We start from the raw sequence: 25,785 nt of genomic DNA, 5'->3' as shown, positions 1-25,785 counted from the left end.
TCCTGTACCCGGGTCACATGACTCAACACAATACACAGCACTGGCCACACGTGGCTGCTTCTTATATCTGAAGGACGGCCCTATTGGGTGGAGTTTTAGGATTCTGCAGCCAATCACAGGCGTCTTTTCTCCACTGCTGTCTTTTGATTGGTGGATGAGGAGGTGTGTCAGTATAATCCTCATCCAGGAATGTAGTTAACCCCTTCTGTGCTGCAGGCAGGGCTCAGCCAGTGTAACCTGCTCTATCTGATCCAGGAGACTAGGAGGAGGTGAGGAGTATACGCTGCATGCGCTATCTATACGTATAGACACATATAGGCACCGCCGGGGGACATATAGAACATCACATAGTATCTGCTGCGGTGTCTGCAGGTTGTAGCTGATATCCTTCCCCTCGCGCTGTAGAACCTCGTATTGTTCTGGATCACACGTCCTTGATTCGCCTCCAGACACAGTCATTGTAGCAGCCGTCCCTGGAGAGGCAGGTAAGTGGCCACAAAGAGGCTCGGGCCGTGTCTGTAACACAACGTGGCCTGTGCAGCTCTATAGATCTCAGTGACCTTTACCCTGTGACCCCTGTGTTGTATCCGGCAGTGATCAGGTGACGGCCACTGATCGAAAACTTTTTGTATTGTTGGGTGAGTTTTTTTCTGGACACTTGGATAGTTTTAGTGATGAGCTGATCCGTGGTTCTCCTGTGGGTAATGGTCGCAGATTGAGGGTCCCCCCCGCACACCCTGCGTTTACATAAACTTGAACGCATGCCCCGCCCACTTGTTGTTATGTCCCTCCATGACATACCTGAACGCATGCCCCACCCACTTGTCGTAATGTCCCTCCATAACATGCTTGAAGACATGCCCCACCCACTTGTCATAATGTCCCTCCATGTCCTCCTGTCAGATTGATTTTGGATCCTGTTCTCTGTGCTGTTACATAGGACTGCAGGTGACCCTGTGTCGCTGGCTGTGTGCATGTCTCTGTGCTGTTACATAGGACTGCAGGTGACATGTTCCCTGTGTCGCTGGCTGTGTATATGTCTCTGTGCTGTTACATAGGACTGCAGGTGACATGTTCCCTGTGTCGCTGGCTGTGTACATGTCTCTGTGCTGTTACATAGGACTGCAGGTGACATGTTCCCTGTGTCGCTGGCTGTGTACATGTCTCTGTGCTGTTACATAGGACTGCAGGTGACCCTGTGTCGCTGGCTGTGTACATGTCTCTGTGCTGTTACATAGGACTGCAGGTGACATGTTCCCTGTGTCGCTGGCTGTGTACATGTCTCTGTGCTGTTACATAGGACTGCAGGTGACATGTTCCCTATGCTGTGTACATGTCTCTGTGCTGTTACATAGGATTGCAGGTGACATGTTCCCTGTGTCTCTGGCTGTGTACATGTCTCTGTGCTGTTACATAGGACTGCAGGTGACATGTTCCCTGTGCCGCTGGCTGTGTACATGTCTCTGTGCTGTTACATAGGACTGCAGGTGACATGTTCCCTGTGTCGCTGGCTGTGTACAATTCTCTGTGCTGTTACATAGGACTGCAGGTGACATGTTCCCTGTGTCGCTGGCTGTGTACATGTCTCTGTGCTGTTACATAGGACTGCAGGTGACATGTTCCCTATGCTGTGTACATGTCTCTGTGCTGTTACATAGGACTGCAGGTGACATGTTCCCTGTGTCTCTGGCTGTGTACATGTCTCTGTGCTGTTACATAGGACTGCAGGTGACATGTTCCCTGTGTCGCTGGCTGTGTACATGTCTCTGTGCTGTTACATAGGACTGCAGGTGACATGTTCCCTGTGTCGCTGGCTGTGTACATGTCTCTGTGCTGTTACATAGGACTGCAGGTGACCCTGTGTCGCTGGCTGTGTACATGTCTCTGTGCTGTTACATAGGACTGCAGGTGACATGTTCCCTGTGTCGCTGGCTGTGTACATGTCTCTGTGCTGTTACATAGGACTGCAGGTGACATGTTCCCTGTGCCGCTGGCTGTGTACATGTCTCTGTGCTGTTACATAGGACTGCAGGTGACATGTTCCCTGTGTCGCTGGCTGTGTACATGTCTCTGTGCTGTTACATAGGACTGCAGGTGACATGTTCCCTGTGTCGCTGGCTGTGTACATTTCTCTGTTCTGTTACATAGGACTGCAGGTGACATGTTCCCTGTGTCGCTGGCTGTGTACATGTCTCTGGTGTTACATAGGACTGCAGGTGACATGTTCCCGGTGTCGCTGGCTGTGTACATGTCTCTGTGCTGTTACATAGGACTGCAGGTGACATGTTCCCTGTGTCGCTGGCTGTGTACATGTCTCTGTGCTGTTACATAGGACTGCAGGTGACATGTTCCCTGTGTCGCTGGCTGTGTACATGTCTCTGGTGTTACATAGGACTGCAGGTGACATGTTCCCTGTGTCGCTGGCTGTGTACATGTCTCTGTGCTGTTACATAGGACTGCAGGTGACATGTTCCCTTTGTCTCTGGCTGTGTACATGTCTCTGTGCTGTTACATAGGACTGCAGGTGACATGTTCCCGGTGTCGCTGGCTGTGTACATGTCTCTGTGCTGTTACATAGGACTGCAGGCGACATGTTCCCTGTGTCGCTGGCTGTGTACATGTCTCTGTGCTGTTACATAGGACTGCAGGCGACATGTTCCCTGTGTCGCTGGCTGTGTACATGTCTCTGTGCTGTTACATAGGACTGCAGGCGACATGTTCCCTGTGTCGCTGGCTGTGTACATGTCTCTGTGCTGTTACATAGGACTGCAGGTAACATGTTTCCTGTGCCGCTGGCTGTGTACATGTCTCTGTGCTGTTACATAGGACTGCAGGTGACCCTGTGTCGCTGGCTGTGTACATGTCTCTGTGCTGTTACATAGGACTGCAGGTGACATATTTCCTGTGCCGCTGGCTGTGTACATGTCTCTGTGCTGTTACATAGGACTGCAGGTGACCCTGTGTCGCTGGCTGTGTACATGTCTCTGTGCTGTTACATAGGACTGCAGGCGACATGTTCCCTGTGTCGCTGGCTGTGTACATGTCTCTGTGCTGTTACATAGGACTGCAGGCGACATGTTCCCTGTGTCGCTGGCTGTGTACATGTCTCTGTGCTGTTACATAGGACTGCAGGTAACATGTTTCCTGTGCCGCTGGCTGTGTACATGTCTCTGTGCTGTTACATAGGACTGCAGGTGACCCTGTGTCGCTGGCTGTGTACATGTCTCTGTGCTGTTACATAGGACTGCAGGTGACATATTTCCTGTGCCGCTGGCTGTGTACATGTCTCTGTGCTGTTACATAGGACTGCAGGTGACCCTGTGTCGCTGGCTGTGTACATGTCTCTGTGCTGTTACATAGGACTGCAGGTGACATGTTCCCTGTGCCGCTGGCTGTGTACATGTCTCTGTGCTGTTACATAGGACTGCAGGTGACATGTTCCCTGTGTCGCTGGCTGTGTATATGTCTCTGTGCTGTTACATAGGACTGCAGGTGACATGTTCCCTGTGCCGCTGGCTGTGTACATGTCTCTGTGCTGTTACATAGGACTGCAGGTGACATGTTCCCTGTGCCGCTGGCTGTGTACATGTCTCTGTGCTGTTACATAGGACTGCAGGTGACATGTTCCCTGTGTCGCTGGCTGTGTACATGTCTCTGTGCTGTTACATAGGACTGCAGGTGACATGTTCCCTGTGCCGCTGGCTGTGTACATGTCTCTGTGCTGTTACATAGGACTGCAGGTGACATGTTCCCTGTGTCGCTGGCTGTGTACATGTCTCTGTGCTGTTACATAGGACTGCAGGTGACATGTTCCCTTTGTCTCTGGCTGTGTACATGTCTCTGTGCTGTTACATAGGACTGCAGGTGACATGTTCCCTGTGTCGCTGGCTGTGTACATGTCTCTGTGCTGTTACATAGGACTGCAGGTGACATGTTCCCTATGTCGCTGGCTGTGTACATGTCTCTGTGCTGTTACACAGGACTGCAGGTGACATGTTCCCTGTGTCGCTGGCTGTGTGCATGTCTCTGTGCTGTTACATAGGACTGCAGGTGACATGTTCCCTTTGTCTCTGGCTGTGTGCATGTCTCTGTGCTGTTACATAGGACTGCAGGTGACATGTTCCCTGTGTCGCTGGCTGTGTACATGTCTCTGTGCTGTTACATAGGACTGCAGGTGACATGTTCCCTTTGTCTCTGGCTGTGTACATGTCTCTGTGCTGTTACATAGGACTGCAGGTGACATGTTCCCTGTGTCGCTGGCTCTGTACATGTCTCTGTGCTGTTACATAGGACTGCAGGTGACATGTTCCCTATGTCGCTGGCTGTGTACATGTCTCTGTGCTGTTACACAGGACTGCAGGTGACATGTTCCCTGTGTCGCTGGCTGTGTACATGTCTCTGTGCTGTTACATAGGACTGCAGATGACATGTTCCCTATGCTGTGTACATGTCTCTGTGCTGTTACATAGGACTGCAGGTGACATGTTCCCTATGCTGTGTACATGTCTCTGTGCTGTTACATAGGACTGCAGGTGACATGTTCCCTGTGTCGCTGGCTGTGTACATGTCTCTGTGCTGTTACATAGGACTGCAGGTGACATGTTCCCTGTGCCGCTGGCTGTGTACATGTCTCTGTGCTGTTACATAGGACTGCAGGTGACATGTTCCCTGTGTCGCTGGCTGTGTACAATTCTCTGTGCTGTTACATAGGACTGCAGGTGACATGTTCCCTGTGTCGCTGGCTGTGTACATGTCTCTGTGCTGTTACATAGGACTGCAGGTGACATGCTCCCTATGCTGTGTACACTCCTCTGTGTCTGGCAGTGATCGGCGTCTATTGATTGCGTTACTTATCTTCTATTACACACAATCTCCTCATTATGCTGGACACGAGGTGATAACCGGTTGTTGAACTGGAAATTATAAATTATTGCTGCCAAAAAATGATCCTAATAAAGATATAATCTGTCAATGGGCTGATAAAGGTCCTGGTGTGGTTAGGGATACAATGTAGCACCAGAATTGCCCCATTCCCATCACTGGAGCTGAGCTGTAATACCGGACACAACCTATGTGCAGGGGTGGCGCTGTTACTACAATAAATGAGGCAGGTTTGTGGATTTCTGGACAACCCCTTTAAATTTTGTAATTAGAGGGTCCAGAAATAAATCATGAAGTTCCAGGTCTGGGTCATAATTGTCTGTTTTAGGCTATATTCAGACCACGTATGCTACGGCCCGGGTGAGCGAGCAGCCACACGCGGGAGAGAGGAGGCGCCGTATCACGTCCCATATTTCTCTGTGTACGGTCACAATGGGCGTCAATGGGGACCGATACCTGACCCTAAATGCTGCAGTCACATATCGGGCCCTATTACGTTTATCGGAATGAGCCCTAACCCCTTAACCTTGTGACCTCTTACCCCCTGTCAATCATTACACGTCTGTATATCCGTCCGGGATCATCTTCTCCGGGTCCTGTGTTATTGTTTTGGTTTGGACTTTATGTTTCTGTCTCTACTGGACCATAAAATGTTCTTTTCAAACCCAAAAGCAGAAAGTCTTCGACTAATGATTGTCCTGGAGGAATGTGCGGAGGATTTCTGCTGAGTCAGGGGCTTTCACTATTATACCCAGACATTGCCTTCACACAATTACCCCCATCCCCTCCCCCTTTGTACGCCCTCAGTACCCTTTCCAAAAACTCACTTTAGACCAATTGCATTGTGGTTTTTAACCAATTAAGAACACACTTTAATTTTTTCTTCTGCCTTATTAAGATGTTTTTTTTTTTCTGTGTCTTTGTTTTTTGGGTTGTATTTTTAGATGCCCCCTACTGGGTATCACAATATTTTGTTTAAATTCTGTTACTATTTTTTAGAAACAAAGAACAGAGAGTAGGGGTTGAATTGTCTCTGTTACCACTTATATGCCTTGGGCAGTATTAGTCATGGCATCTGTGGGGTTAAACCCTTTCTGTTACCACTTATATGCCTTGGGCAGTATTAGTCATGGCATCTATGGGGTTAATCTGCCTCAATCTGAATGTAATGCAGCTCGTCTGTTCCCTCCAGGTGTGGTCGGACAATGGCCGGTCTTGAGAAGTTCCAGTTTGCCATAGACCGGGGCGGCACCTTCACCGATGTTTTTGCCCGATGTCCTGGAGGGAAGGTTCGTGTTATGAAGTTATTGTCTGAGGACCCAGCGAATTACAAGGACGCTCCCACCGAGGGCATCCGGCGGATCCTAGAGGAGGTGAGAGGAGCCGGATCTGATGTCATCTCTGGTCGTCCACGTGCGGCTCATCACTGATGTTTTCCTCTCCCAGGAGACCGGTTGTACTTACCCCCGGGACCGGCCTCTGGATACAAACCGGATAGAATGGATCCGGATGGGGACGACGGTAGCGACCAACGCTCTGCTGGAACGTAAAGGAGAGCGCATCGCACTGCTGATTACAAAGGGATTCCGGGATCTGCTGCACATCGGGAACCAGGCCCGACCCAAAATCTTTGATCTGGTAAATCTCTATGTATCCACCACGGGCCACATCCAGTGTTCAGATATGGAGGCGCAAAATGGCTCCACCGCGGCTTGTCTTAGCATCTGACGGGTCACATAGAAGATTTCAGATTTCGCTATTTTGTGACCGCATTTTGTTCCCTGCAGGAAATTCGGATGCCTGAGGTTCTGTATGAGGAAGTGATAGAGGTGGAAGAGAGAGTCGTCCTGCATCAAAAGGGCTGTCAGCTGCCTAAAGACCCTTCTCTAAAGACCTTCATAGGTAAGAGGAACCCGCAACTATCTGCAGCTCTACACATTGGGGCACATTTACTTACCCGGTCCAGTCGCGATCCTGCAGTGCATTGTCTGACGAGGATTCGGGTTCTGCCGGGATTCACTTAGGTCGTGCACCCGATGTCCAGCAGGTGTCGCCGCTGCGCCGAGGTCCACCGGAGTTCACCTGCTTCTTCCTGGTACATTGTGAGTTCTTGATCTTGCGAGACAAATCTTTTTTAAACTCTGCGGTTTTTCAAAATCCGTCGGGTTGTCCGACGGCCACGCCCCCCCGATTTCTGGTGCGTGAAAACCGGCTCCGATTCGCCAAAATCCTGGGGCAATTTGGTGAAAATCGTTGGGAAACCCGATGGATGTGCACGATTCAGAACCTTAGTAAATGAGCCCCACTATATATTAATTTTAGATTTGAGACCATTAGATGCGTCGTATAAGGACAATGGCGACTATCAGTAAAGTCTTATAGGTATTGGAAGAGTTTTAGACAACCACTGCCCCCATCTTTTTACTAGAGGTGAAGGGTACTTACTCCTACCTACCCTCCAGCCTCAGCGAATTTGGGTTCAAAGACTCTAAAACTGTTCTAGAGAAGCATTTACGACTGTTTACGACTAAAACTTTGGTAAATGTTGTGACTCCATGGGGTCCGGCTTGTGAAGGACGGGTGTGGACTGCAGACTCCGCGTGGCAGGACGGTGATGGCTTAGGTGGCCCTTGGTTTACGTGGTCCACCACCGCCTGGTGGTATGTACAGAGCTGAGGGTGGACCCTGAATATTACTGTAGAACCTAGTGTTATGTTTACATTGTTTTTGGCTGGTTTCCTCCATATCCAGGATCCACCGGTGATTCTCTGGAACTTTGGGAACCAATTAACTTGGAGAAACTGAGGTCTCAGCTTGAATACGTCTTGTCCAGGGGGATCCGCAGTCTGGCGGTGGTCCTTATGCACTCTTACACGTGAGTGGGGGGTCTTGGGTATGTGGTGTTTATAGTTTCCATGTTTACTGCGGTTATTTTTCTCCAGGTGGTCTCTACATGAACAGCAGATCGGGGACCTTGCCCGCTCATTGGGCTTTACCCATGTATCTCTGTCATCGGAGGTAATGCCCATGATACGCATGGTCCCTCGGGGGTATACGGCTTGTGCTGATGCCTACCTCACCCCATGTATACAGAGGTACCTGGATGGGTTCAGCACTGGATTTCAAAACCAACTCAAGGTGGGCAATGGAATATCTTTGTGCCTGACCTCAACTATAATGGTGACATTGGATTCACAAATTGTGTCACGTGTTTGCAGGACCTGCAGGTTCTCTTCATGCGCTCCGATGGAGGACTGACTCCGATGCACAGCTTCAGTGGGTCACGTGCCATCCTTTCTGGACCTGCAGGGGGAGTGGTAGGTTACGCCATCACCACCTACCAACCTGAGAACCCTCAACCTGTTATTGGCTTCGATATGGGAGGTGAGATACAAGGGGATGTCTAGGATTGGATAAACATCACGGATCTCTTCCAGAATCCTCACTTTTCCAGTTTGTTATTGCACTACAAACCTGTCCTAGCTGCTACACTAGACAAATGTTATCTCTAGAATTGTTTTTGGTGGAAAATAAACACCTTTTGGTAATTGTCTATGGCAGTGATGGTGAACCTTTTAGGGACTGAGTGCCGAAACCCAAAGTGCCAAATGCCAATTTAAAGTAACTCCCAGGTTTCAAACGTATCAGCGACCTGAGGACACCAATACAGGAGAAAGAAATTTGGATTATTATTGTAGTTTCCCCCTAAGGTTCCCTTAGCAGGATGAATCACAGGTCCGGAGAAGGGGCTACAATGATAGTCCTCCTCTGTCCGCACCTTCTTGATTCAGGTCTTGAGTCCTGAGTGGTGACCTTTGTGCTGGGTGACGGCCTGGGTGCCCACAGAGAGGGCTCCGAGTGCCACCTCTGGTACCCGTGCCATAGGTTCGCCAACTAAATGGCTTCACGATTTACTATACATCGGAAAGGCTGCTTAGTTCTGTCCAACAGTTTGTTGGTGATTTTTATTAACATCAGCAGAATATAAAATCCATCAGAGGAGGCGCCCTGGCTAATGCTCCCTGAAAACGTGGTAAAGAAAGCTATAGCCCTTACTGGGGGGGCTCACCTGATGGCCACTGGAAGGTAAGCCAAATATCCCAAACTGGGCAGTACACAAATCCGCTGATGCTTATGGTGCAATCTTGGTGGTGGATGACGTATATATAATCTGCCACTAGCCAGACAACCCGAAGCCCCAAAACACAGGAGCCTGGAGGAGTGATAAGAGGATGAAGGGAAAACATAGGCAAAATAGGTCTAAAAAGATGCAGAGTCTACATCAATGGATGAATCTTGACTCGACTCCACACTAAATATTTAGAGGGGTATTTTCATCACATGTATACAGTATATACTGGGTGGTTAGATGACGGCGCCGCTCCCCTTCTCTCCGGCAGGGACCTCCACCGATGTCAGCCGCTACGCGGGAGAGTATGAACACGTGTTTGAGGCCACCACGGCCGGGATCAGTATTCAGGCCCCGCAGCTGGATGTCAACACTGTGGCCGCAGGAGGGGGCTCCATGCTCTTCTTCAGGTCTGTGCTCTTCTTGTATGAGGTCAATGTGATGCGACCACATGGCAGCGTCTGGCGCCATTCGCTACATGTAGGAGAATAACGTCCTCCGTGTCCTCCGTGTCACACGTAGAGACCCCTGACCCTTCATTATATTATTATTATATTACATTCATTATAAAAGATTATTATGTGGACCCAGAAACACAACTTGAAATTTACGGGTGCCGCCAGCGCTGTGCTTGCCGACGCAGCGCCAGTGTGTGGGCCTCAGCGCAAGCGTTTGGTAACCAGAAACCGTTGTCTTGGATCGTTTTAATAAAAGACACCGGGTTCTGGTTACCAATCACATGTGTTTCCATAGAAACGCATATACAATCGGGCTAAGCCCCCCCCCCATACACAGCGCTAGCGGGACGTGTGACCGCACCCTGAGGGTGACATTTGCTTCTTATACAGGGTCTCTTTCTTCGAGCTGTGGTCACACAGGCAGCGCCATCATCTTTATTTAGCACAAAATTGAAGAAAAAACGACAAAAAATAATTTCTGTTTTATTAGGTCCGGATTGTTTGTTGTAGGACCAGAGTCAGCAGGAGCCCATCCCGGACCTGCATGCTACAGGAAAGGTAATGGGCAGCAGCACCGGCTCTAGTGGGGCACATGTACCGGGCTCTAGTGGGGCCCATGTACCGGCCTCTAGTGGGGCGCATGTACCGGCCTCTAGTGGGGCACATGTACCGGGCTCTAGTGGGGCACATGTACCGGGCTCTAGTGGGGCACATGCACCGGCCGCTAGTGGGGCGCATGTACCGGCCTCTAGTGGGGCACATGTACCGGCCTCTAGTGGGGCACATGTACCGGGCTCTAGTGGGGCACATGCACCGGCCGCTAGTGGGGCGCATGTACCGGCCTCTAGTGGGGCACATGTACCGGCCTCTAGTGGGGCACATGTACCGGCCTCTAGTGAGGCACATGTACCGGCCTCTAGTGGGGCACATGTACCGGCCTCTAGTGGGGCACATGTACCGGCCTCTAGTGGGGCGCATGTACCGGCCTCTAGTGGGGCACATGTACCGGGCTCTAGTGGGGCACATGTACCGGGCTCTAGTGGGGCGCATGTGCCGGGGTCTCTAGTGAGGCACATGTACCGGCCTCTAGTGGGGCACATGTACCGGCCTCTAGTGGGGCGCATGTACCGGCCTCTAGTGGGGCACATGTACCGGGCTCTAGTGGGGCACATATACCGGGCTCTAGTGGGGCGCATGCGCCGGGGTCTCTAGTGGGGCGCATGCGCCGGGCTCTAGTGGGGCGCATGTGCCGGGCTCTAGAGGGGCGCATGCGCCGGGCTCTAGTGGGGCACATGCGCCGGGCTCTAGTGGGGCACATGCGCCGGGCTCTAGTGGGGCACATGCGCCGGCCTCTAGTGGGGCACATGCGCCGGCCTCTAGTGGGGCACATGCGCCGGCCTCTAGTGGGGCACATGCGTCGGCCTCTAGTGGGGCACATGTAGTAGATTAAAGGGTCACTACGCTAACAAGGAGGGGGTCTGCTGTATTATATATCATACAGAAGACACCCGCCATTTACACTCAGGGCCGATGCTGCCTCTGACTATAGGATTTAACCTTTTAAATGCTGAATTCGCCAACATTCAAGATATATTCAAATAATTATCTCATTTGGTGAACACAATAATGGAAAAAAAAAGTTAAAATGTCTGCTTTTTGCCATAAACCCATAAAAATCGCAATAAAAATTCTGAAAACCCGATATATGTGTAAATATTATGAGCTTCTGAATATTATGCTATAATCGAAATTTATCTCCGCCAACGGTTTTTGGCAGGAGGGGAGTGAAGGTTGAAGCAACACAAAAATTATAAACGGCTGTGGCATTAAGGGGTTAATTTTTGGCTTTCAATAAATTCCAAAAATTGCAGGTTGGCTTTTTTTACTCCTTGTTTTGCATTTTGACTCTTCTCGCCCACCAGGGGGGCCGCTGACTGTGACGGACGCCAACCTCTGCCTTGGCCGCCTCCTTCCTGACTACTTTCCTCACATCTTCGGCCCCTCGGAGGATCAACCTCTCTCAAAGAAAGACACGATGCGCCTGTTCACAGAACTCACTCTGGAAATAAACCAATTCCAGCAAAACCGACAAGGGGGCGGAGCTTCCCTCAGCACCGAGGGAGTGGCCATGGGATTCATCCGAGTGGCTAACGAAGCCATGTGTCGTCCAATCAGATCACTGACTCAGGTGCCGACCAATGGGCTGATGTAATATCCATATTTACCAAGGGAACCTGTCAGCAGGTGTTATCATAAAGACCGCAGCCAGCTTTATGTACTTATCCCTGGAGAGATGTGTAATTAGACCTTTATGTATGTTTGTTAGTAGCAGCAGGACTGTGATATATGGAATTATATTCCAGGGTTGTAGCTTCCCCAAGGACACTGGGGGTGTGTCCTCACACTGCTGTGTCCTGTGCTCTTTGCTGACATTGCTAGGTTTGGCCCTGCTGAGATGTGTAATCAGACCTTTGTGTATGTTGTTTGTAGCAGCAGGGCTGTGTTCTATGATTTTATATTCCCAGCTTTCACCAAGTGCACTGAGTTACTGCTGTAGTCAGCATAGAGAGGAAGAAATAGGAGTGGACAGCCTGAGGACACACCCCCTGAGCACTTGGAGAAAGTACAACCCTGGAATATAAATCTATATATCACAGTCCTGCTGCTACTAACAACATACACAAAGGTCTGATTACACAGCTGTAATGTCACACCTGCTGATGGTTTCCCTTTTGCATCTCTGGACTTTATGATGAACCACCTATGTTTCATTAGTGCCGGGTCCAGAGCCTGTTATGTTATAATGTTATAATTCTGCTTCTCGCCTATAGGCTAAAGGTCACGACACTTCACGCCACGTGTTGGCGTGCTTTGGAGGAGCGGGGGGGCAGCACGCTTGCGCCATTGCTCGTTCTCTCGGGATGAAGACGGTGTTCATCCACAAGTGAGCCGATTGTATCGCTGTATTGTATCGTATCGCTGTATTGTATCGTATCGCTGTATTGTATCGTATCGCTGTATTGTATCGTATCGCTGTATTGTATCGTATCGCTGTATTGTATCGTATCGCTGTATTGTATCGTATCGCTGTATTGTATCGTATCGCTGTATTGTATTGTATTGTATCGCTGTATTGTATCCATGTAATAAATCAGAAAGAACCATGTGCTATACCAAAATGCAAATTTTATTGATACATAGAAAAACACACCAAAAAAAGAGAAATAAAAACATTTAAAAAGGAACACAGTCCTCTATACATAACCAGAGGGAGGGTAGGGTATATGATAAATACCCAAAAAGACCAACCTCCCTATACAGCCCCCAACCCTTAAACCTGTCCAGTAAATCAGTATAACAAGTGACAAGCCAAATAAGTATATGCCAAAAGTACCAATGGAATGTTCTGCCCTGCGAAGACAGGGGAGCCAATATAACAAAAGGTAAAGTATGTACAATGATAATTACCAATAGGCGCTGGGCTGGCAGGGAAAAAAGGGGGGGAATGGGGGCTGGAAGAGGCCCCACGCGTATCGCCACACCCAGTGGCTTCCTCAGGGACCCCTGAGGAAGCCACTGGGTGTGGCGATACGCGTGGGGCCTCTTCCAGCCCCCATTCCCCCCCTTTTTTCCCTGCCAGCCCAGCGCCTATTGGTAATTATCATTGTACATACTTTACCTTTTGTTATATTGGCTCCCCTGTCTTCGCAGGGCAGAACATTCCATTGGTACTTTTGGCATATACTTATTTGGCTTGTCACTTGTTATACTGATTTACTGGACAGGTTTAAGGGTTGGGGGCTGTATAGGGAGGTTGGTCTTTTTGGGTATTTATCATATACCCTACCCTCCCTCTGGTTATGTATAGAGGACTGTGTTCCTTTTTAAATGTTTTTATTTCTCTTTTTTTGGTGTGTTTTTCTATGTATCAATAAAATTTGCATTTTGGTATAGCACATGGTTCTTTCTGATTTATTATATTAATGTTTCATGTGCCCATTTGGAGCATTTGTTGTATATATTGTTCCCCTTTGTGGTTTGTATTGTATCCATGTGTCAGTGTTTCCGGTCTTGATGTTACATCTGGTTCCTCCTCAGGTACGGCGGGGTCCTCTCGGCGTTCGGCATGGCGCTGGCGGACGTGGTCCATGAGGCGCAGGAGCCGTGTTCTCTGCTGTACAGTAAAGACTCCTTCCCGCAGCTGGAGGAGAGAATGGCGGCTCTGGAGACGCAGTGCATTGAGGCGCTGCAGCAGCAGGGATTTCAGCGGTAGAGTGGCGCCACATCTGTGATTACACTTCCCTTCCCCGATTTACTTGGTTATAATTTTACAAGTTTAATGGCCTTTCCTCACATATATTGATGTGACAAGAACTGAGGTCCTGGCCAGAGATGTACGATCCTAACCCTAACACTGGTGCCTGGTAGTGACTTACTATTCTAGGTAGGAGCTTCCTCTCTCTCACTGCTCCATCCCATCCCAATGGCGTCTCCCACTGCATCTCTCTCACTGTCAGACCCCACTATCAGAGACAGGGAGATGGGAGCGGGAGGGGAGCAGGATGAGACTTGCTCATGCTGCTGCAGCTCCTCCTATTCATCAGAGCTCAGACATGTAAACAAAGAAGCATAATGAGTCTGCACACCGCACAGAAGTAAGAAGCAGCAAAAACACGTCACGTCTCAAAATGCCCAATCTGTCAAAATTTAAAAACGTTTATTCGTTTAAATGAATGAAAAAATACGGAGATACAAAGAGATACACTGTCTCTGGCACTAGTGGTTACGTTCCCTGGTGGTCTAGAGGGTCATTGTAGTAATTGTGGTGGTCCAGGATTGAGTCTGATCATAAGGCCACCACATCTGCAGGGTGCACTGAGGTAGGTGGCTCATCTTGGCTATTGCATGGGCTGAATCCTCATCTTTAATGTAGTTCAACACATGTAGAAGATATAGAGGGGATTATATCAATTCTTCATCCATGTCTCTTGTCTCTTTTATGCAGATCTCAGATTGACACTGAGTCCTTCCTCCATCTCCGCTATGAGAGAACGGACTGCGCCCTAATGTGCTCGGCGCGGGGCTACCCAGCGCACCCCGACTCCTGCCGTATCGGGGATTTCAAGGAGGCCTTCACTGCCAGGTAACCACATACCATACACAATATGTAGCTATACTTATACGGGTCCTTTATGCTGAGTGTGACCCCCCCCCCCCAGGTATATGAAGGAGTTTGGATTCATCATCCCATCCCGGAATATTGTAGTGGACGACATCCGTGTACGAGGGACGGGCAGCACCGGCATCCGCTGTGAGACCCGCATAAAGCCCAGTGGACGCGCGGCTCGTGTGGAGACTGTGAGTGATTACTCCGGGAGGTGATCGCCCCCTGTGACTCCTCCCTAAAGTTCATACAGGAATATATAAGTAATAATGAGGGGGGAGAAAATGGTTGTCTGACACCACACAAGTAACATGTGTACTACTACCCCGAATATCACATACAACACTCCACACACACACATGCAGTACCAGGCCTCCCGTACCACTAACACTCCACTCTTCTAACCCACTGGGCTCATGCTGAGCACACTCCTCTAACCCACTGGGGTCATGCTGTGCACACTCCTCTAACCCACTGGGATCATGCTGTGCACACTCCTCTAACCCACTGGGATCATGCTGAGCACACTCCTCTAACCCACTGGGATCATGCTGAGCACACTCCTCTAACCCACTGGGGTCGTGCTGAGCACACTCCTCTAACCCACTGGGGTCGTGCTGAGCACACTCCTCTAACCCACTGGGGTCATGATGAGCACACTCCTCTAACCTACTGGGGTCGTGCTGAGCACACTCCTCTAACCCACTGGGGTCATGATGAGCACACTCCTCTAACCCACTGGGCTCATGCTGAGCACACTCCTCTAACCCACTGGGGTCATGCTGAGCACACTCCTCTAACCTACTGGGGTCATGCTGAGCACACTACTCTAACCCACTGGGGTCATGCTGAGCACACTCCTCTAACCCACTGGGGTCATGCTGAGCACACTCCTCTAACCCACTGGGGTCATGCTGAGCACACTCCTCTAACCCACTGGGCTCATGCTGAGCACACTCCTCTAACCCACTGGGCTCATGCTGAGCACACTCCTCTAACCCACTGGGGTCATGCTGAGCACACTCCTCTAACCTACTGGGGTCATGCTGAGCACACTCCTCTAACCTACTGGGGTCATGCTGAGCACACTCCTCTAACCCACTGGGGTCATGCTGAGCACACTCCTCTAACCTACTGGGGTCATGCTGAGCACACTCCTCTAACCCACTGGGCTCATGCTGAGCACACTCCTCTAACCCACTGGGCTCATGCTGAGCACACTCCTCTAACCCACTGGGGTCATGCTGAGCACACTCCTCTAACCCACTGGGCTCATGCTGAGCACACTCCTCTAACCCACTGGGCTCATGCTGAGCACACTCCTCTAACCCACTGGGCTCATGCTGAGCACACTCCTCTAACCCACTGGGGTCATGCTGAGCACACTCCTCTAACCTACTGGGGTCATGCTGAGCACACTCCTCTAACCTACTGGGGTCATGCTGAGCACACTCCTCTAACCCACTGGGCTCATGCTGAGCACACTCTACTATTGCCCTGGGCTCATGCTGAGCACACTCCTCTAACCCACTGGGGTCATGCTGAGCACACTCCTCTAACCCACTGGGATCATGCTGAGCACACTCCTCTAACCCACTGGGGTCATGCTGAGCACACTCCTCTAACCCACTGGGCTCATGCTGAGCACACTCCTCTAACCCACTGGGGTCATGCTGAGCACACTCCACTAATGCCCTGGACTCGTGCTGAGCACACTCCACTAATGCCCTGGACTCGTGCTGAGCACACTCCTCTAACCAATTCCTGATAGAAAAGATCAGAGATTTGAAATTATGGTCAAGACCTGTTAAAAATCAATATATTTACTCAATTTGCATTTCTGCAAGCAAAGGTCTTTAGACTAAATTGGGAAAAAGAAAAAAAAAATATAAAATTTAACTTTTATTGTATTCGTTTTTTTAAAAAAACAGAGTGAAGTCTGTGTCTATCACTTTTCTGGGGTATATGTGCTGGACCGAACAATCTTAAAAGTTTTTGTGGTGGTAGTGGGTTAGTGCTAATAAGTGTTATGACACTTTATGGGGAGGACGTACTGTGCTGTGACGATAGAGTGTGTGTTAGTGACCAGTCTTTTGCCTCTACCAGGGAGGGGAGATGCCTCTCTGACTCTGGTTGTGGGTACTGCTGGGCTAATATGGACCTCTAAGATTATCCCAAAGGTCAGTGGTATCCACAAATGGAACCACAAGTTGATGAGATGTATTATTTGTTCTCTCTATAATTAGCAGTCACGCAGTTGGTGGTACATATTGCTCAACCTCTCTATGGCTCGCAGTCACACATGCTCAATTATTAGAGGTGGTTCAGAGTTCACATACACACATTAGTATACTTGCTAGCCAGTAGCTAACTCCAATCCTGCTGCTATTATTATCCCTATTACGGGATAAAGGTCTTTGGATCTAGCACTATGTCTCCTGAAGTGTCCAGCTAACTGTATGAGTTCTTGGTCAGATCCTAATATATGTCGCTGCAGTCTGACACATTTGGACCATTGGACATCCCACTACTTTCCAACACAATTATCTTAAAAAATAATAAGTCACTCAATCAGCCCCCCCGACATGTTTCGCCATAGACTGGCGTCCTCAGGGGGTATCAGGGCTGAACTGATGTGCTTGGCGTGTTCGTATCACCTTATAATACCTTGGTATGGTGACGAGCAGGCGCGCCACCTTAGAAGATATAATTCAGGAAGGTCAATACTTGAATGCCGTATAAATTAATTGGTGTGTGCTTCTTTCTATATTGGATACCTAGAGTGTAGATGGATTATAAACCAAAACAGGATAGTTCTTAGTAATGAGAATATAACTTTAGTTATCTTTTCGTGTCTGTGTGTTCATAATTATGAGAATACGACTTTGGCCGTCTCCTCATGTCTGTATTGATGAGATTGCAGAGATGGATAAGGTCAACGGTGCTACATGCATTGTTCTATATTTCTGTATATATATCATCATGGATTGTTATAGTTGTGGTTGTTGATACAATGGTGATAAAAACCTTTATTTCGGAAATGTGCACTTGTTAATCCCCACTTGAAATTTAGTCTTGTAAAAGGGCTTTTATGCAGTTTCAAGTTCTTAATCATTTTTGTGGAACGCAGGTTGCTGTTCGCACTAAGTTTTTATTTCAAATGAAGGGTGTGAAGGTGAATCCTTCATTTAATCCACTTGGACTTTAAACTTTTCAACCTATATATCCATTTGGCTTCTAATTGCATGAGTTGGCGATCGATGTTGCCCTTTCTGGGGCCCGTTTTGAGGGTATCTATACCCCAGAAGCGGAGATGTTCGGTATCCCTGTTGTGTTTAAGATGTATGTGTCTCGCCAGGGAGGTGTCTTTCCCTGTACGTGTTGCACTTAGATGTGACAAAATTCGTCTTCTAAATTCTTGGGTCGTCTTACCCACGTATAATTTGGGGCAGCCACATCTTGCCACATAAACTACGTTAGAGCACACTCCACTAATGTACCACACACATTTGTCCATTGCACTTATGCCCCATTTACCAGCTGTACATATACTGACCGGACACCATCATCACCTATACTGTGCTCACTTATGTGTCAACCTCACACTCCACTCACTGAGTATAACCCCGACACTCACCCATTGCACCTCACTCACTACTGCCCGCCAACACAATCCTATGAATCCAGGCGGCCATTGTCCACGCTCATTGTATTGTGCACTAAGTGCTTAAAATTTTGCACCCCGTTGCCTTAATTCTACTTATCCCCCCCCCTACAGGTCACTAAGTGTTACTTCGAGGAAGGGTACATGGACACCAATGTGTATCTCCTGGAGGACTTGTCCTGTGACAACACTGTTGCCGGACCGGCCATAATCATCGATAAGAACAGGTGAGGAGGTAAAATGATTCAGTATTTATAGAACAGGAAAAGTATATTTAATACCAATAAAAAAAATCCTTGGTGGACACACAAAATACATACACAGCAATGCTGCACGAACATACAAACACAGCTCTGCTACATGCATTCACATATACAGCTCTGTTAGATTCACTCACACACACACAGTTCTGCTAAACTCTCTTGCGCACACTCATTTCTCCCAAACTCACTCTTGCACACACAGCTCTGCTCCATTCACACACACACACATTTCTGCTAAGCTTACTCTTGCACACACAGCCCTGCTCAGTTCACTCTCACTCACACAGCTCTGCTCCATTCACTCACACACAGCTCTGCTAGATTCACTCTCACACGCAGTTCTGCTACGCTCACTTATGCACACACATCTCTGCTTAACTCACTTGCCCACACAACCCTGCTCAGTTCACTCTCACGCACACAGCTCTGCTCCATTCATGGAGAAACACATTGCCAACTTCACCAAATATCCAGAGCAGGGGTGAGTAGGGTCTGTCAGTGCTGGATCCTACTGACTATATTTTTTGGGAGATTTTACCCAGGCTCTGGGTAGAAATCTGGAGCAAAAATGGGGGTGTGGATATTGATCTATGGCTCCCCGTCCTTGCACTGGGGGAGGGGTCACTCTTGGTCAGAGGAAGTCTTCATGAATCCGTGCATCGTGGATCCTGTAGGCACAATGTATAGGTACCGTGTGCACTAAGGAGCTACAGGTCACGTCCTGAATCCTTGTGTTCCGGTTGGATCAGCCATGTGGTGGATCCAGGAGAGGTGCTGCTGGACCTGACATGTGCTTCTATCTTTAGTACTGTACTGGTGGATCCTGTAGGCACAATGTATAGGTACCGTGTGCACCAAGGAGCTACAGGTCCCGTCCTGAATCCTTGTGTTCCGGTTGGATCAGCCATGTGGTGGATCCCGGGGAGGTGCTGCTGGACCTGACATGTGCTTCTATCTTTAGTACTGTACTGGTGGAGCCGGACTGCTCGGCCTCGATAACGGAGTTTGGTGATATCCAGATCTCTGTAGGGAGCGGGAAACAGAAAGCGATTGGACCAGAGCTCGACACCATCCAGCTGTCCATCTTTTCCCACCGCTTCATGAGCATCGCCGGTCAGTATCTTCCATTCTCCTCCGTCACGGGATCGTGATACCTTCATAACATCCACTATTCTTCACACGTCTCCTCCTCTTCCTGCACAGAACAAATGGGTCGTATCCTTCAAAGAACGGCCATCTCCACCAACATCAAGGAACGCCTGGACTTCTCCTGCGCTCTCTTTGGTCCTGACGGGGGCTTAGTGTCCAACGCTCCCCATATTCCGGTCCATTTAGGAGCCATGCAAGAAACGGTCCAGTTTCAGGTCAGGTCTAGGTGCACGGGACGGTGGGGGGCAGGGAACCCTTTTTGGACCATAAGTTTCTAGTGATGTACAGACGACACTAGAATATAATTGGAAACTCGTGTTGGGGGGGTGTAATTCCTAGGGGTGGCCCTGCATCCTGCCTAGGAACTTTTACATTCTCTTCCCAAAGTTATCTCCCCATGTGATTGAGTCTGATCTGTGTCTTCCTCAGTCCAGCATATTCATAAGCGAGTCACATACAGCCAACATCTCCCTCAGCTCCCTCACTTCCCCCTCCCTTGGGAATTCTCTTCAGCACATCACACACATCCCATGGTCCCTCTCATTCCTGCAGGGTGGGGGGATGAGTGAGCTGATCTGAGAGACCCGGTGAGTCTCCTGGGAAAGTCCTCCAAACTTTCTAAAAAGTGATTTTAGTTAGATCTGAGCGATTCCTTTTCGTCCAAAAAAATCATGGGTCACAGCATGAAGACTTATGTGGGAACCCGTCATTAGGTTTAATGGTGAAAACCTGATGACGGGTTCACTTTAAGTCAATGGGGCTCATTTACTAAGGGTCCGAATCGCGCATTTTCGTCGGGTTTCCCGAATATTTCTGAATTGCCCGGGATTTTGCCGCACGCAATCGGATTGTGGCGCATCGGGGCGTGGCCGTCGGAAAACCCGACAGATTTGGAAAAACTGCGGAATTTAAAAAAAAAATTGTGTTGCAAGAATAGCACTCACATACACCGGGACGCAGCAGCAGCGACACCTAGTGGACATCGGGCGCACGGACCTTAGTGAATCCTGGCAGAACCCGAATCAGCATTGGAGAACGAGCCGCGGGATCGCGACTGGACCAGGTAAGTAAATGAGCCCCAATGTGTAATTTTCCCCCCAACGTGCAGTTTAGAAAATGCATTTTAACTTTAGTTTTTTTTTCTAGATTAAAAACCTTGAAGACAATCTGAAGGAAGGAGATGTCATTCTGAGCAATCACCCGAGTGCTGGGGGCAGTCACCTGCCGGACCTGACCGTTATCACACCGGTGAGTGTTACCCACCATCGATCCCTCCACCACCCAACGTTATGCGACTAAAGGAGCTGCAGGATGTCGTTTTTGGGTTGGAGAAGGGGGTCCGGGACGACATGTGACCTTGGTGGACCATTGAGGTCGTTCCCTAGTAACAGAATGATTTGTGTTACTGTATTGTCAGATTTGTTACTTTCCTTTAATTTTGGTCCTGCAGGTGTTCCGGGTAGAAGCCCCCCGCCCGGTTTTCTTTGTGGCCTCCCGGGGGCACCATGCTGACATTGGGGGCATCACCCCCGGATCTATGCCACCACATTCCAAATCCTTGAAGGAAGAAGGAGCCGTTTTCACTTCTTTCAAACTTGTGAAGGAGGGAACGTTCCAAGAAGAAGGTGAGCGGCCGGATAATGCGCCGAGTATAAAACATTCAGTACGGTAACATCTCCTGTGACTCCGGGCCAGAGGCCGACCCCGTTATATGTATCCTCCATCTCCACCGCTGGCAAACAGCCCGATATAATGTTATTATGTGCAATGTATCTATTGTAGCTTCTATAGGATATTTGATAGAAAATATCTTCAAGCCTTACAATTTCCAGTTCTAAATCTTTAAAAAACACATGGAAATTCAGAATCTTCAACACATGTCTTGTGTTTAGCAGACATGTACTCCAGAGCTGCGCTCACTATTCTGCATATAATACAGGATGTAACTCAGGATCAGTACAGGATAAGTAATGTCATGTATGTACACAGTGACTGCACCAGCAGCAGAATAGTGAGTGCAGCTGTGGGGTATAATACAGGATGTAACTCGGGATCAGTACAGGATAAGTAATGTCATGTATGTACACAGTGACTGCACCAGCAGCAGAATAGTGCGTGCAGCTCTGGAGTATAATACAGGATGTAACTCAGGATCAGTACAGGATAAGTAATGTCATGTATGTACACAGTGACTGCTCCAGCAGCAGAATAGTGAGTGCAGCTCTGGAGTATAATACAGGATGTAACTCAGGATCAGTACAGGATAAGTAATGTCATGTATGTACACAGTGACTGCACCAGCAGCAGAATAGTGAGTGCAGCTCTGGGGTATAATACAGGATGTAACTCAGGATCAGTACAGGATAAGTAATGTCATGTATGTACACAGTGACTGCACCAGCAGCAGAATAGTGAGTGCAGCTCTGGGGTATAATACAGGATGTAACTCAGGATCAGTACAGGATAAGTAATGTCATGTATGTACACAGTGACTGCACCAGCAGCACAATAGTGAGTGCAGCTCTGGGGTATAATACAGGATGTAACTCAGGATCAGTACAGGATAAGTAATGTCATGTATGTACACAGTGACTGCACCAGCAGCAGAATAGTGAGTGCAGCTCTGGTGTATAATACAGGATGTAACTCAGGATCAGTACAGGATAAGTAATGTCATGTATGTACACAGTGACTGCACCAGCAGCAGAATAGTGAGTGCAGCTCTGGGGTATAATACAGGATGTAACTCAGGATCAGTACAGGATAAGTAATGTCATGTATGTACACAGTGACTGCACCAGCAGCAGAATAGTGAGTGCAGCTCTGGGGTATAATACAGGATGTAACTCAGGATCAGTACAGGATAAGTAATGTCATGTATGTACACAGTGACTGCACCAGCAGCAGAATAGTGAGTGCAGCTCTGGAGTATAATACAGGATGTAACTCAGGATCAGTACAGGATAAGTAATGTCATGTATGTACACAGTGACTGCACCAGCAGCAGAATAGTGAGTGCAGCTCTGGGGTATAATACAGGATGTAACTCAGGATCAGTACAGGATAAGTAATGTCATGTATGTACACAGTGACTGCACCAGCAGCTGAATAGTGAGTGCAGCTCTGGAGTATAATACAGGATGTAACTCAGGATCAGTACAGGAATGTCATGTATGTACACAGTGACTGCACCAGCAGCAGAATAGTGAGTGCAGCTCTGGGGTATAATACAGGATGTAACTCAGGATCAGTACAGGATAAGTAATGCCATGTATGTACACAGTGACTGCACCAGCAGCAGAATAGTGAGTGCAGCTCTGGAGTATAATACAGGATGTAACTCAGGATCAGTACAGGATAAGTAATGTCATGTATGTACAGTGACTGCACCAGCAGCAGAATCGTGAGTGCAGCTCTGGGGTATAATACAGGATGTAACTCAGGATCAGTACAGGATAAGTAATATCATGTATGTACAGTGACTGCACCAGCAGCAGAATAGTGAGTGCAGCTCTGGGGTATAATACAGGATGTAACTCAGGATCAGTACAGGATAAGTAATATCATGTATGTACACAGTGACTGCACCAGCAGCAGAATAGTGAGTGCAGCTCTGGGGTATAATACAGGATGTAACTCAGGATCAGTACAGGATAAGTAATGTCATGTATGTACACAGTGACTGCACCAGCAGCAGAATAGTGAGTGCAGCTCTGGGGTATGATACAGGGTGTAACTCAGGATCAGTACAGGATAAGTAATATCATGTATGTACACAGTGACTGCACCAGCAGCAGAATAGTGAGTGCAGCTCTGGGGTATAATACGGGATTACATATTTAATGCACTAACATTGTACGCGGTAATATGCATGTGAGTTTTACATTTGGTTATTTGAGATGTTTTCGTTTTTTGACACATGTACTGGCAGCGGTCACTGAGGCTCTGATGGCTCCAGGACTCATCCCTGGCAGCAGCGGGACCCGTAATCTCCATGACAATTTATCAGACCTCCGAGCGCAAGTCGCAGCCAATCAGAAGGGAATTCAGTTGGTAAATGAGTTAATTGACATCTACAGCCTGGAAGTGGTACAAGCGTACATGGCTCATATACAGGTCAGTATCTAAGCTCAGGACATTAGCAGGTATTGTAAATACTAACTCATATTTTATAACTGTTTTAGGCTGCATTCACACGACTGGTGCCGCCGTACCGTAGCACGGCGGGCACACGGCAGCGTGCGGGGAGAGGAGGAGGGGGAGAGCGCTGCTCACCCCCGCCCCTCTCCATAGGGATATATGGCGCACGGCTCCGTATGCCCTGAAAAAATAGGACATGTCCTATTTTTTCACGGGGCACGGAGCAGTACGGTGCCGCACGCCCATTGCCGTCTATGGGGCACGTATATCGGCTGTATATACGTCCCCCTTGCGGTCGTGTGAATGCAGCCTTAGTATGTTATATCAGTCTTATATGTCTGATTTTTGAACTTCAGTTATACTATCTTGTACAAGTCTATAACTACTATAATACTGCCCCCTATGTACAGGAATATAACTACTATAATACTGACCCCTATGTACAAGAATATATCTACTATAATACTGCCCCCTATGTACAGGAATATAACTACTATAATACTGCCCCCTATGTACAGGAATATAACTACTATAATACTGCTCCCTATGTACAGGAATATAACTACTATAATACTGCCCCCTATGTACTGGAATATAACTACTATAATACTGCCCCCTATGTACAGGAATATAACTACTATAATACTGCCCCCTATGTACAGGAATATATCTACTATAATACTGCCCCCTATGTACAGGAATATAACTACTATAATACTGCCCCCTATGTACAAGAATATATCTACTATAATACTGCCCCCTATGTACAAGAATATAACTACTATAATACTGCCTCCTATGTACAAGAATATAACTACTATAATACTGCCCCCTATGTACAAGAATATAACTACTATAATACTGCCCCCTATGTACAAGAATATAACTACTATAATACTGCCCCCTATGTACAGGAATATAACTACTATAATACTGACCCCTATGTACAAGAATATATCTACTATAATACTGCCCCCTATGTACAAGAATATAACTACTATAATACTGCCTCCTATGTACAAGAATATAACTACTATAATACTGCCCCCTGTGTACAGGAATATAACTACTATAATACTGCCCCCTATGTACAAGAATATAACTACTATAATACTGCCCCCTATGTACAAGAATATAACTACTATAATACTGCCCCCTATGTACAAGAATATAACTACTATAATACTGCCCCCTATATACAGGAATATAACTACTATAATACTGCCCTCTATGTACAGGAATATAACTGCTATAATACTGCCCCCTATGTACAGGAATATAACTACTATAATACTGCCCCCTATGTACAAGAATATAACTACTATAATACTGCCCCCTATGTACAAGAATATAACTACTATAATACTGCCCCCTATGTACAAGAATATAACTACTATAATACTGCCCCCTATGTACAAGAATATAACTACTATAATACTGCCCCCTATGTACAGGAATATAACTACTATAATACTGCCCTCTATGTACAGGAATATAACTGCTATAATACTGCCCCCTATGTACAGGAATATAACTACTATAATACTGCCCCCTATGTACAAGAATATAACTACTATAATACTGCCCCCTATGTACAAGAATATAACTACTATAATACTGCCCCCTATGTACAAGAATATAACTACTATAATACTGCCCCCTATGTACAGGAATATAACTACTATAATACTGCCCTCTATGTACAGGAATATAACTGCTATAATACTGCCCCCTATGTACAGGAATATAACTACTATAATACTGCCCCCTATGTACAAGAATATAACTACTATAATACTGCCCCCTATGTACAAGAATATAACTACTATAATACTGCCCCCTATGTACAAGAATATAACTACTATAATACTGCCCCCTATGTACAAGAATATACCTACTATAATACTGCCCCTATGTACAAGAATATAACTACTATA

At 47.8% G+C, this 25,785-nt stretch overlaps 1 protein-coding gene across 5 annotated transcripts in view; it reads left to right on the top strand.

Annotated features, from left to right (window-relative positions):
* Positions 1–25,785, top strand: part of OPLAH (5-oxoprolinase, ATP-hydrolysing) — a 53,005-nt gene that overhangs the window by 13,717 nt on the left and 13,503 nt on the right. The window contains exons 1-21 of one of the 5 annotated variants that reach the window (XM_072151070.1): positions 194–269; positions 406–485; positions 6,074–6,254; positions 6,328–6,519; positions 6,669–6,783; positions 7,633–7,756; positions 7,824–8,019; positions 8,100–8,265; positions 9,282–9,420; positions 9,959–10,026; positions 11,391–11,656; positions 12,300–12,412; positions 13,567–13,737; positions 14,474–14,611; positions 14,688–14,826; positions 18,411–18,523; positions 19,521–19,672; positions 19,763–19,923; positions 20,855–20,956; positions 21,159–21,333; positions 23,640–23,824. In XM_072151070.1, coding sequence (XP_072007171.1) covers positions 6,087–6,254; positions 6,328–6,519; positions 6,669–6,783; positions 7,633–7,756; positions 7,824–8,019; positions 8,100–8,265; positions 9,282–9,420; positions 9,959–10,026; positions 11,391–11,656; positions 12,300–12,412; positions 13,567–13,737; positions 14,474–14,611; positions 14,688–14,826; positions 18,411–18,523; positions 19,521–19,672; positions 19,763–19,923; positions 20,855–20,956; positions 21,159–21,333; positions 23,640–23,824 — 2,883 coding nt within the window. In that variant the 5' untranslated portion in view covers positions 194–269; positions 406–485; positions 6,074–6,086. Of the gene's footprint in view, positions 1–184; positions 270–290; positions 486–6,073; positions 6,255–6,327; positions 6,520–6,668; positions 6,784–7,632; positions 7,757–7,823; positions 8,020–8,099; positions 8,266–9,281; positions 9,421–9,958; positions 10,027–11,390; positions 11,657–12,299; positions 12,413–13,566; positions 13,738–14,473; positions 14,612–14,687; positions 14,827–18,410; positions 18,524–19,520; positions 19,673–19,762; positions 19,924–20,854; positions 20,957–21,158; positions 21,334–23,639; positions 23,825–25,785 lie in introns of those variants that run through there. The other 4 variants (XM_072151073.1, XM_072151071.1, XM_072151069.1 and 1 more) reach the window with 4 other exon arrangements.

Source organism: Engystomops pustulosus, chromosome 5 (genome assembly GCF_040894005.1).
Source record: "Engystomops pustulosus chromosome 5, aEngPut4.maternal, whole genome shotgun sequence".
Classification (NCBI taxonomy): domain Eukaryota; kingdom Metazoa; phylum Chordata; class Amphibia; order Anura; family Leptodactylidae; genus Engystomops; species Engystomops pustulosus.
The sequence above is the reverse complement of the archived record's forward strand: the minus strand, read 5'-3'. Positions and strand labels throughout refer to the sequence as shown.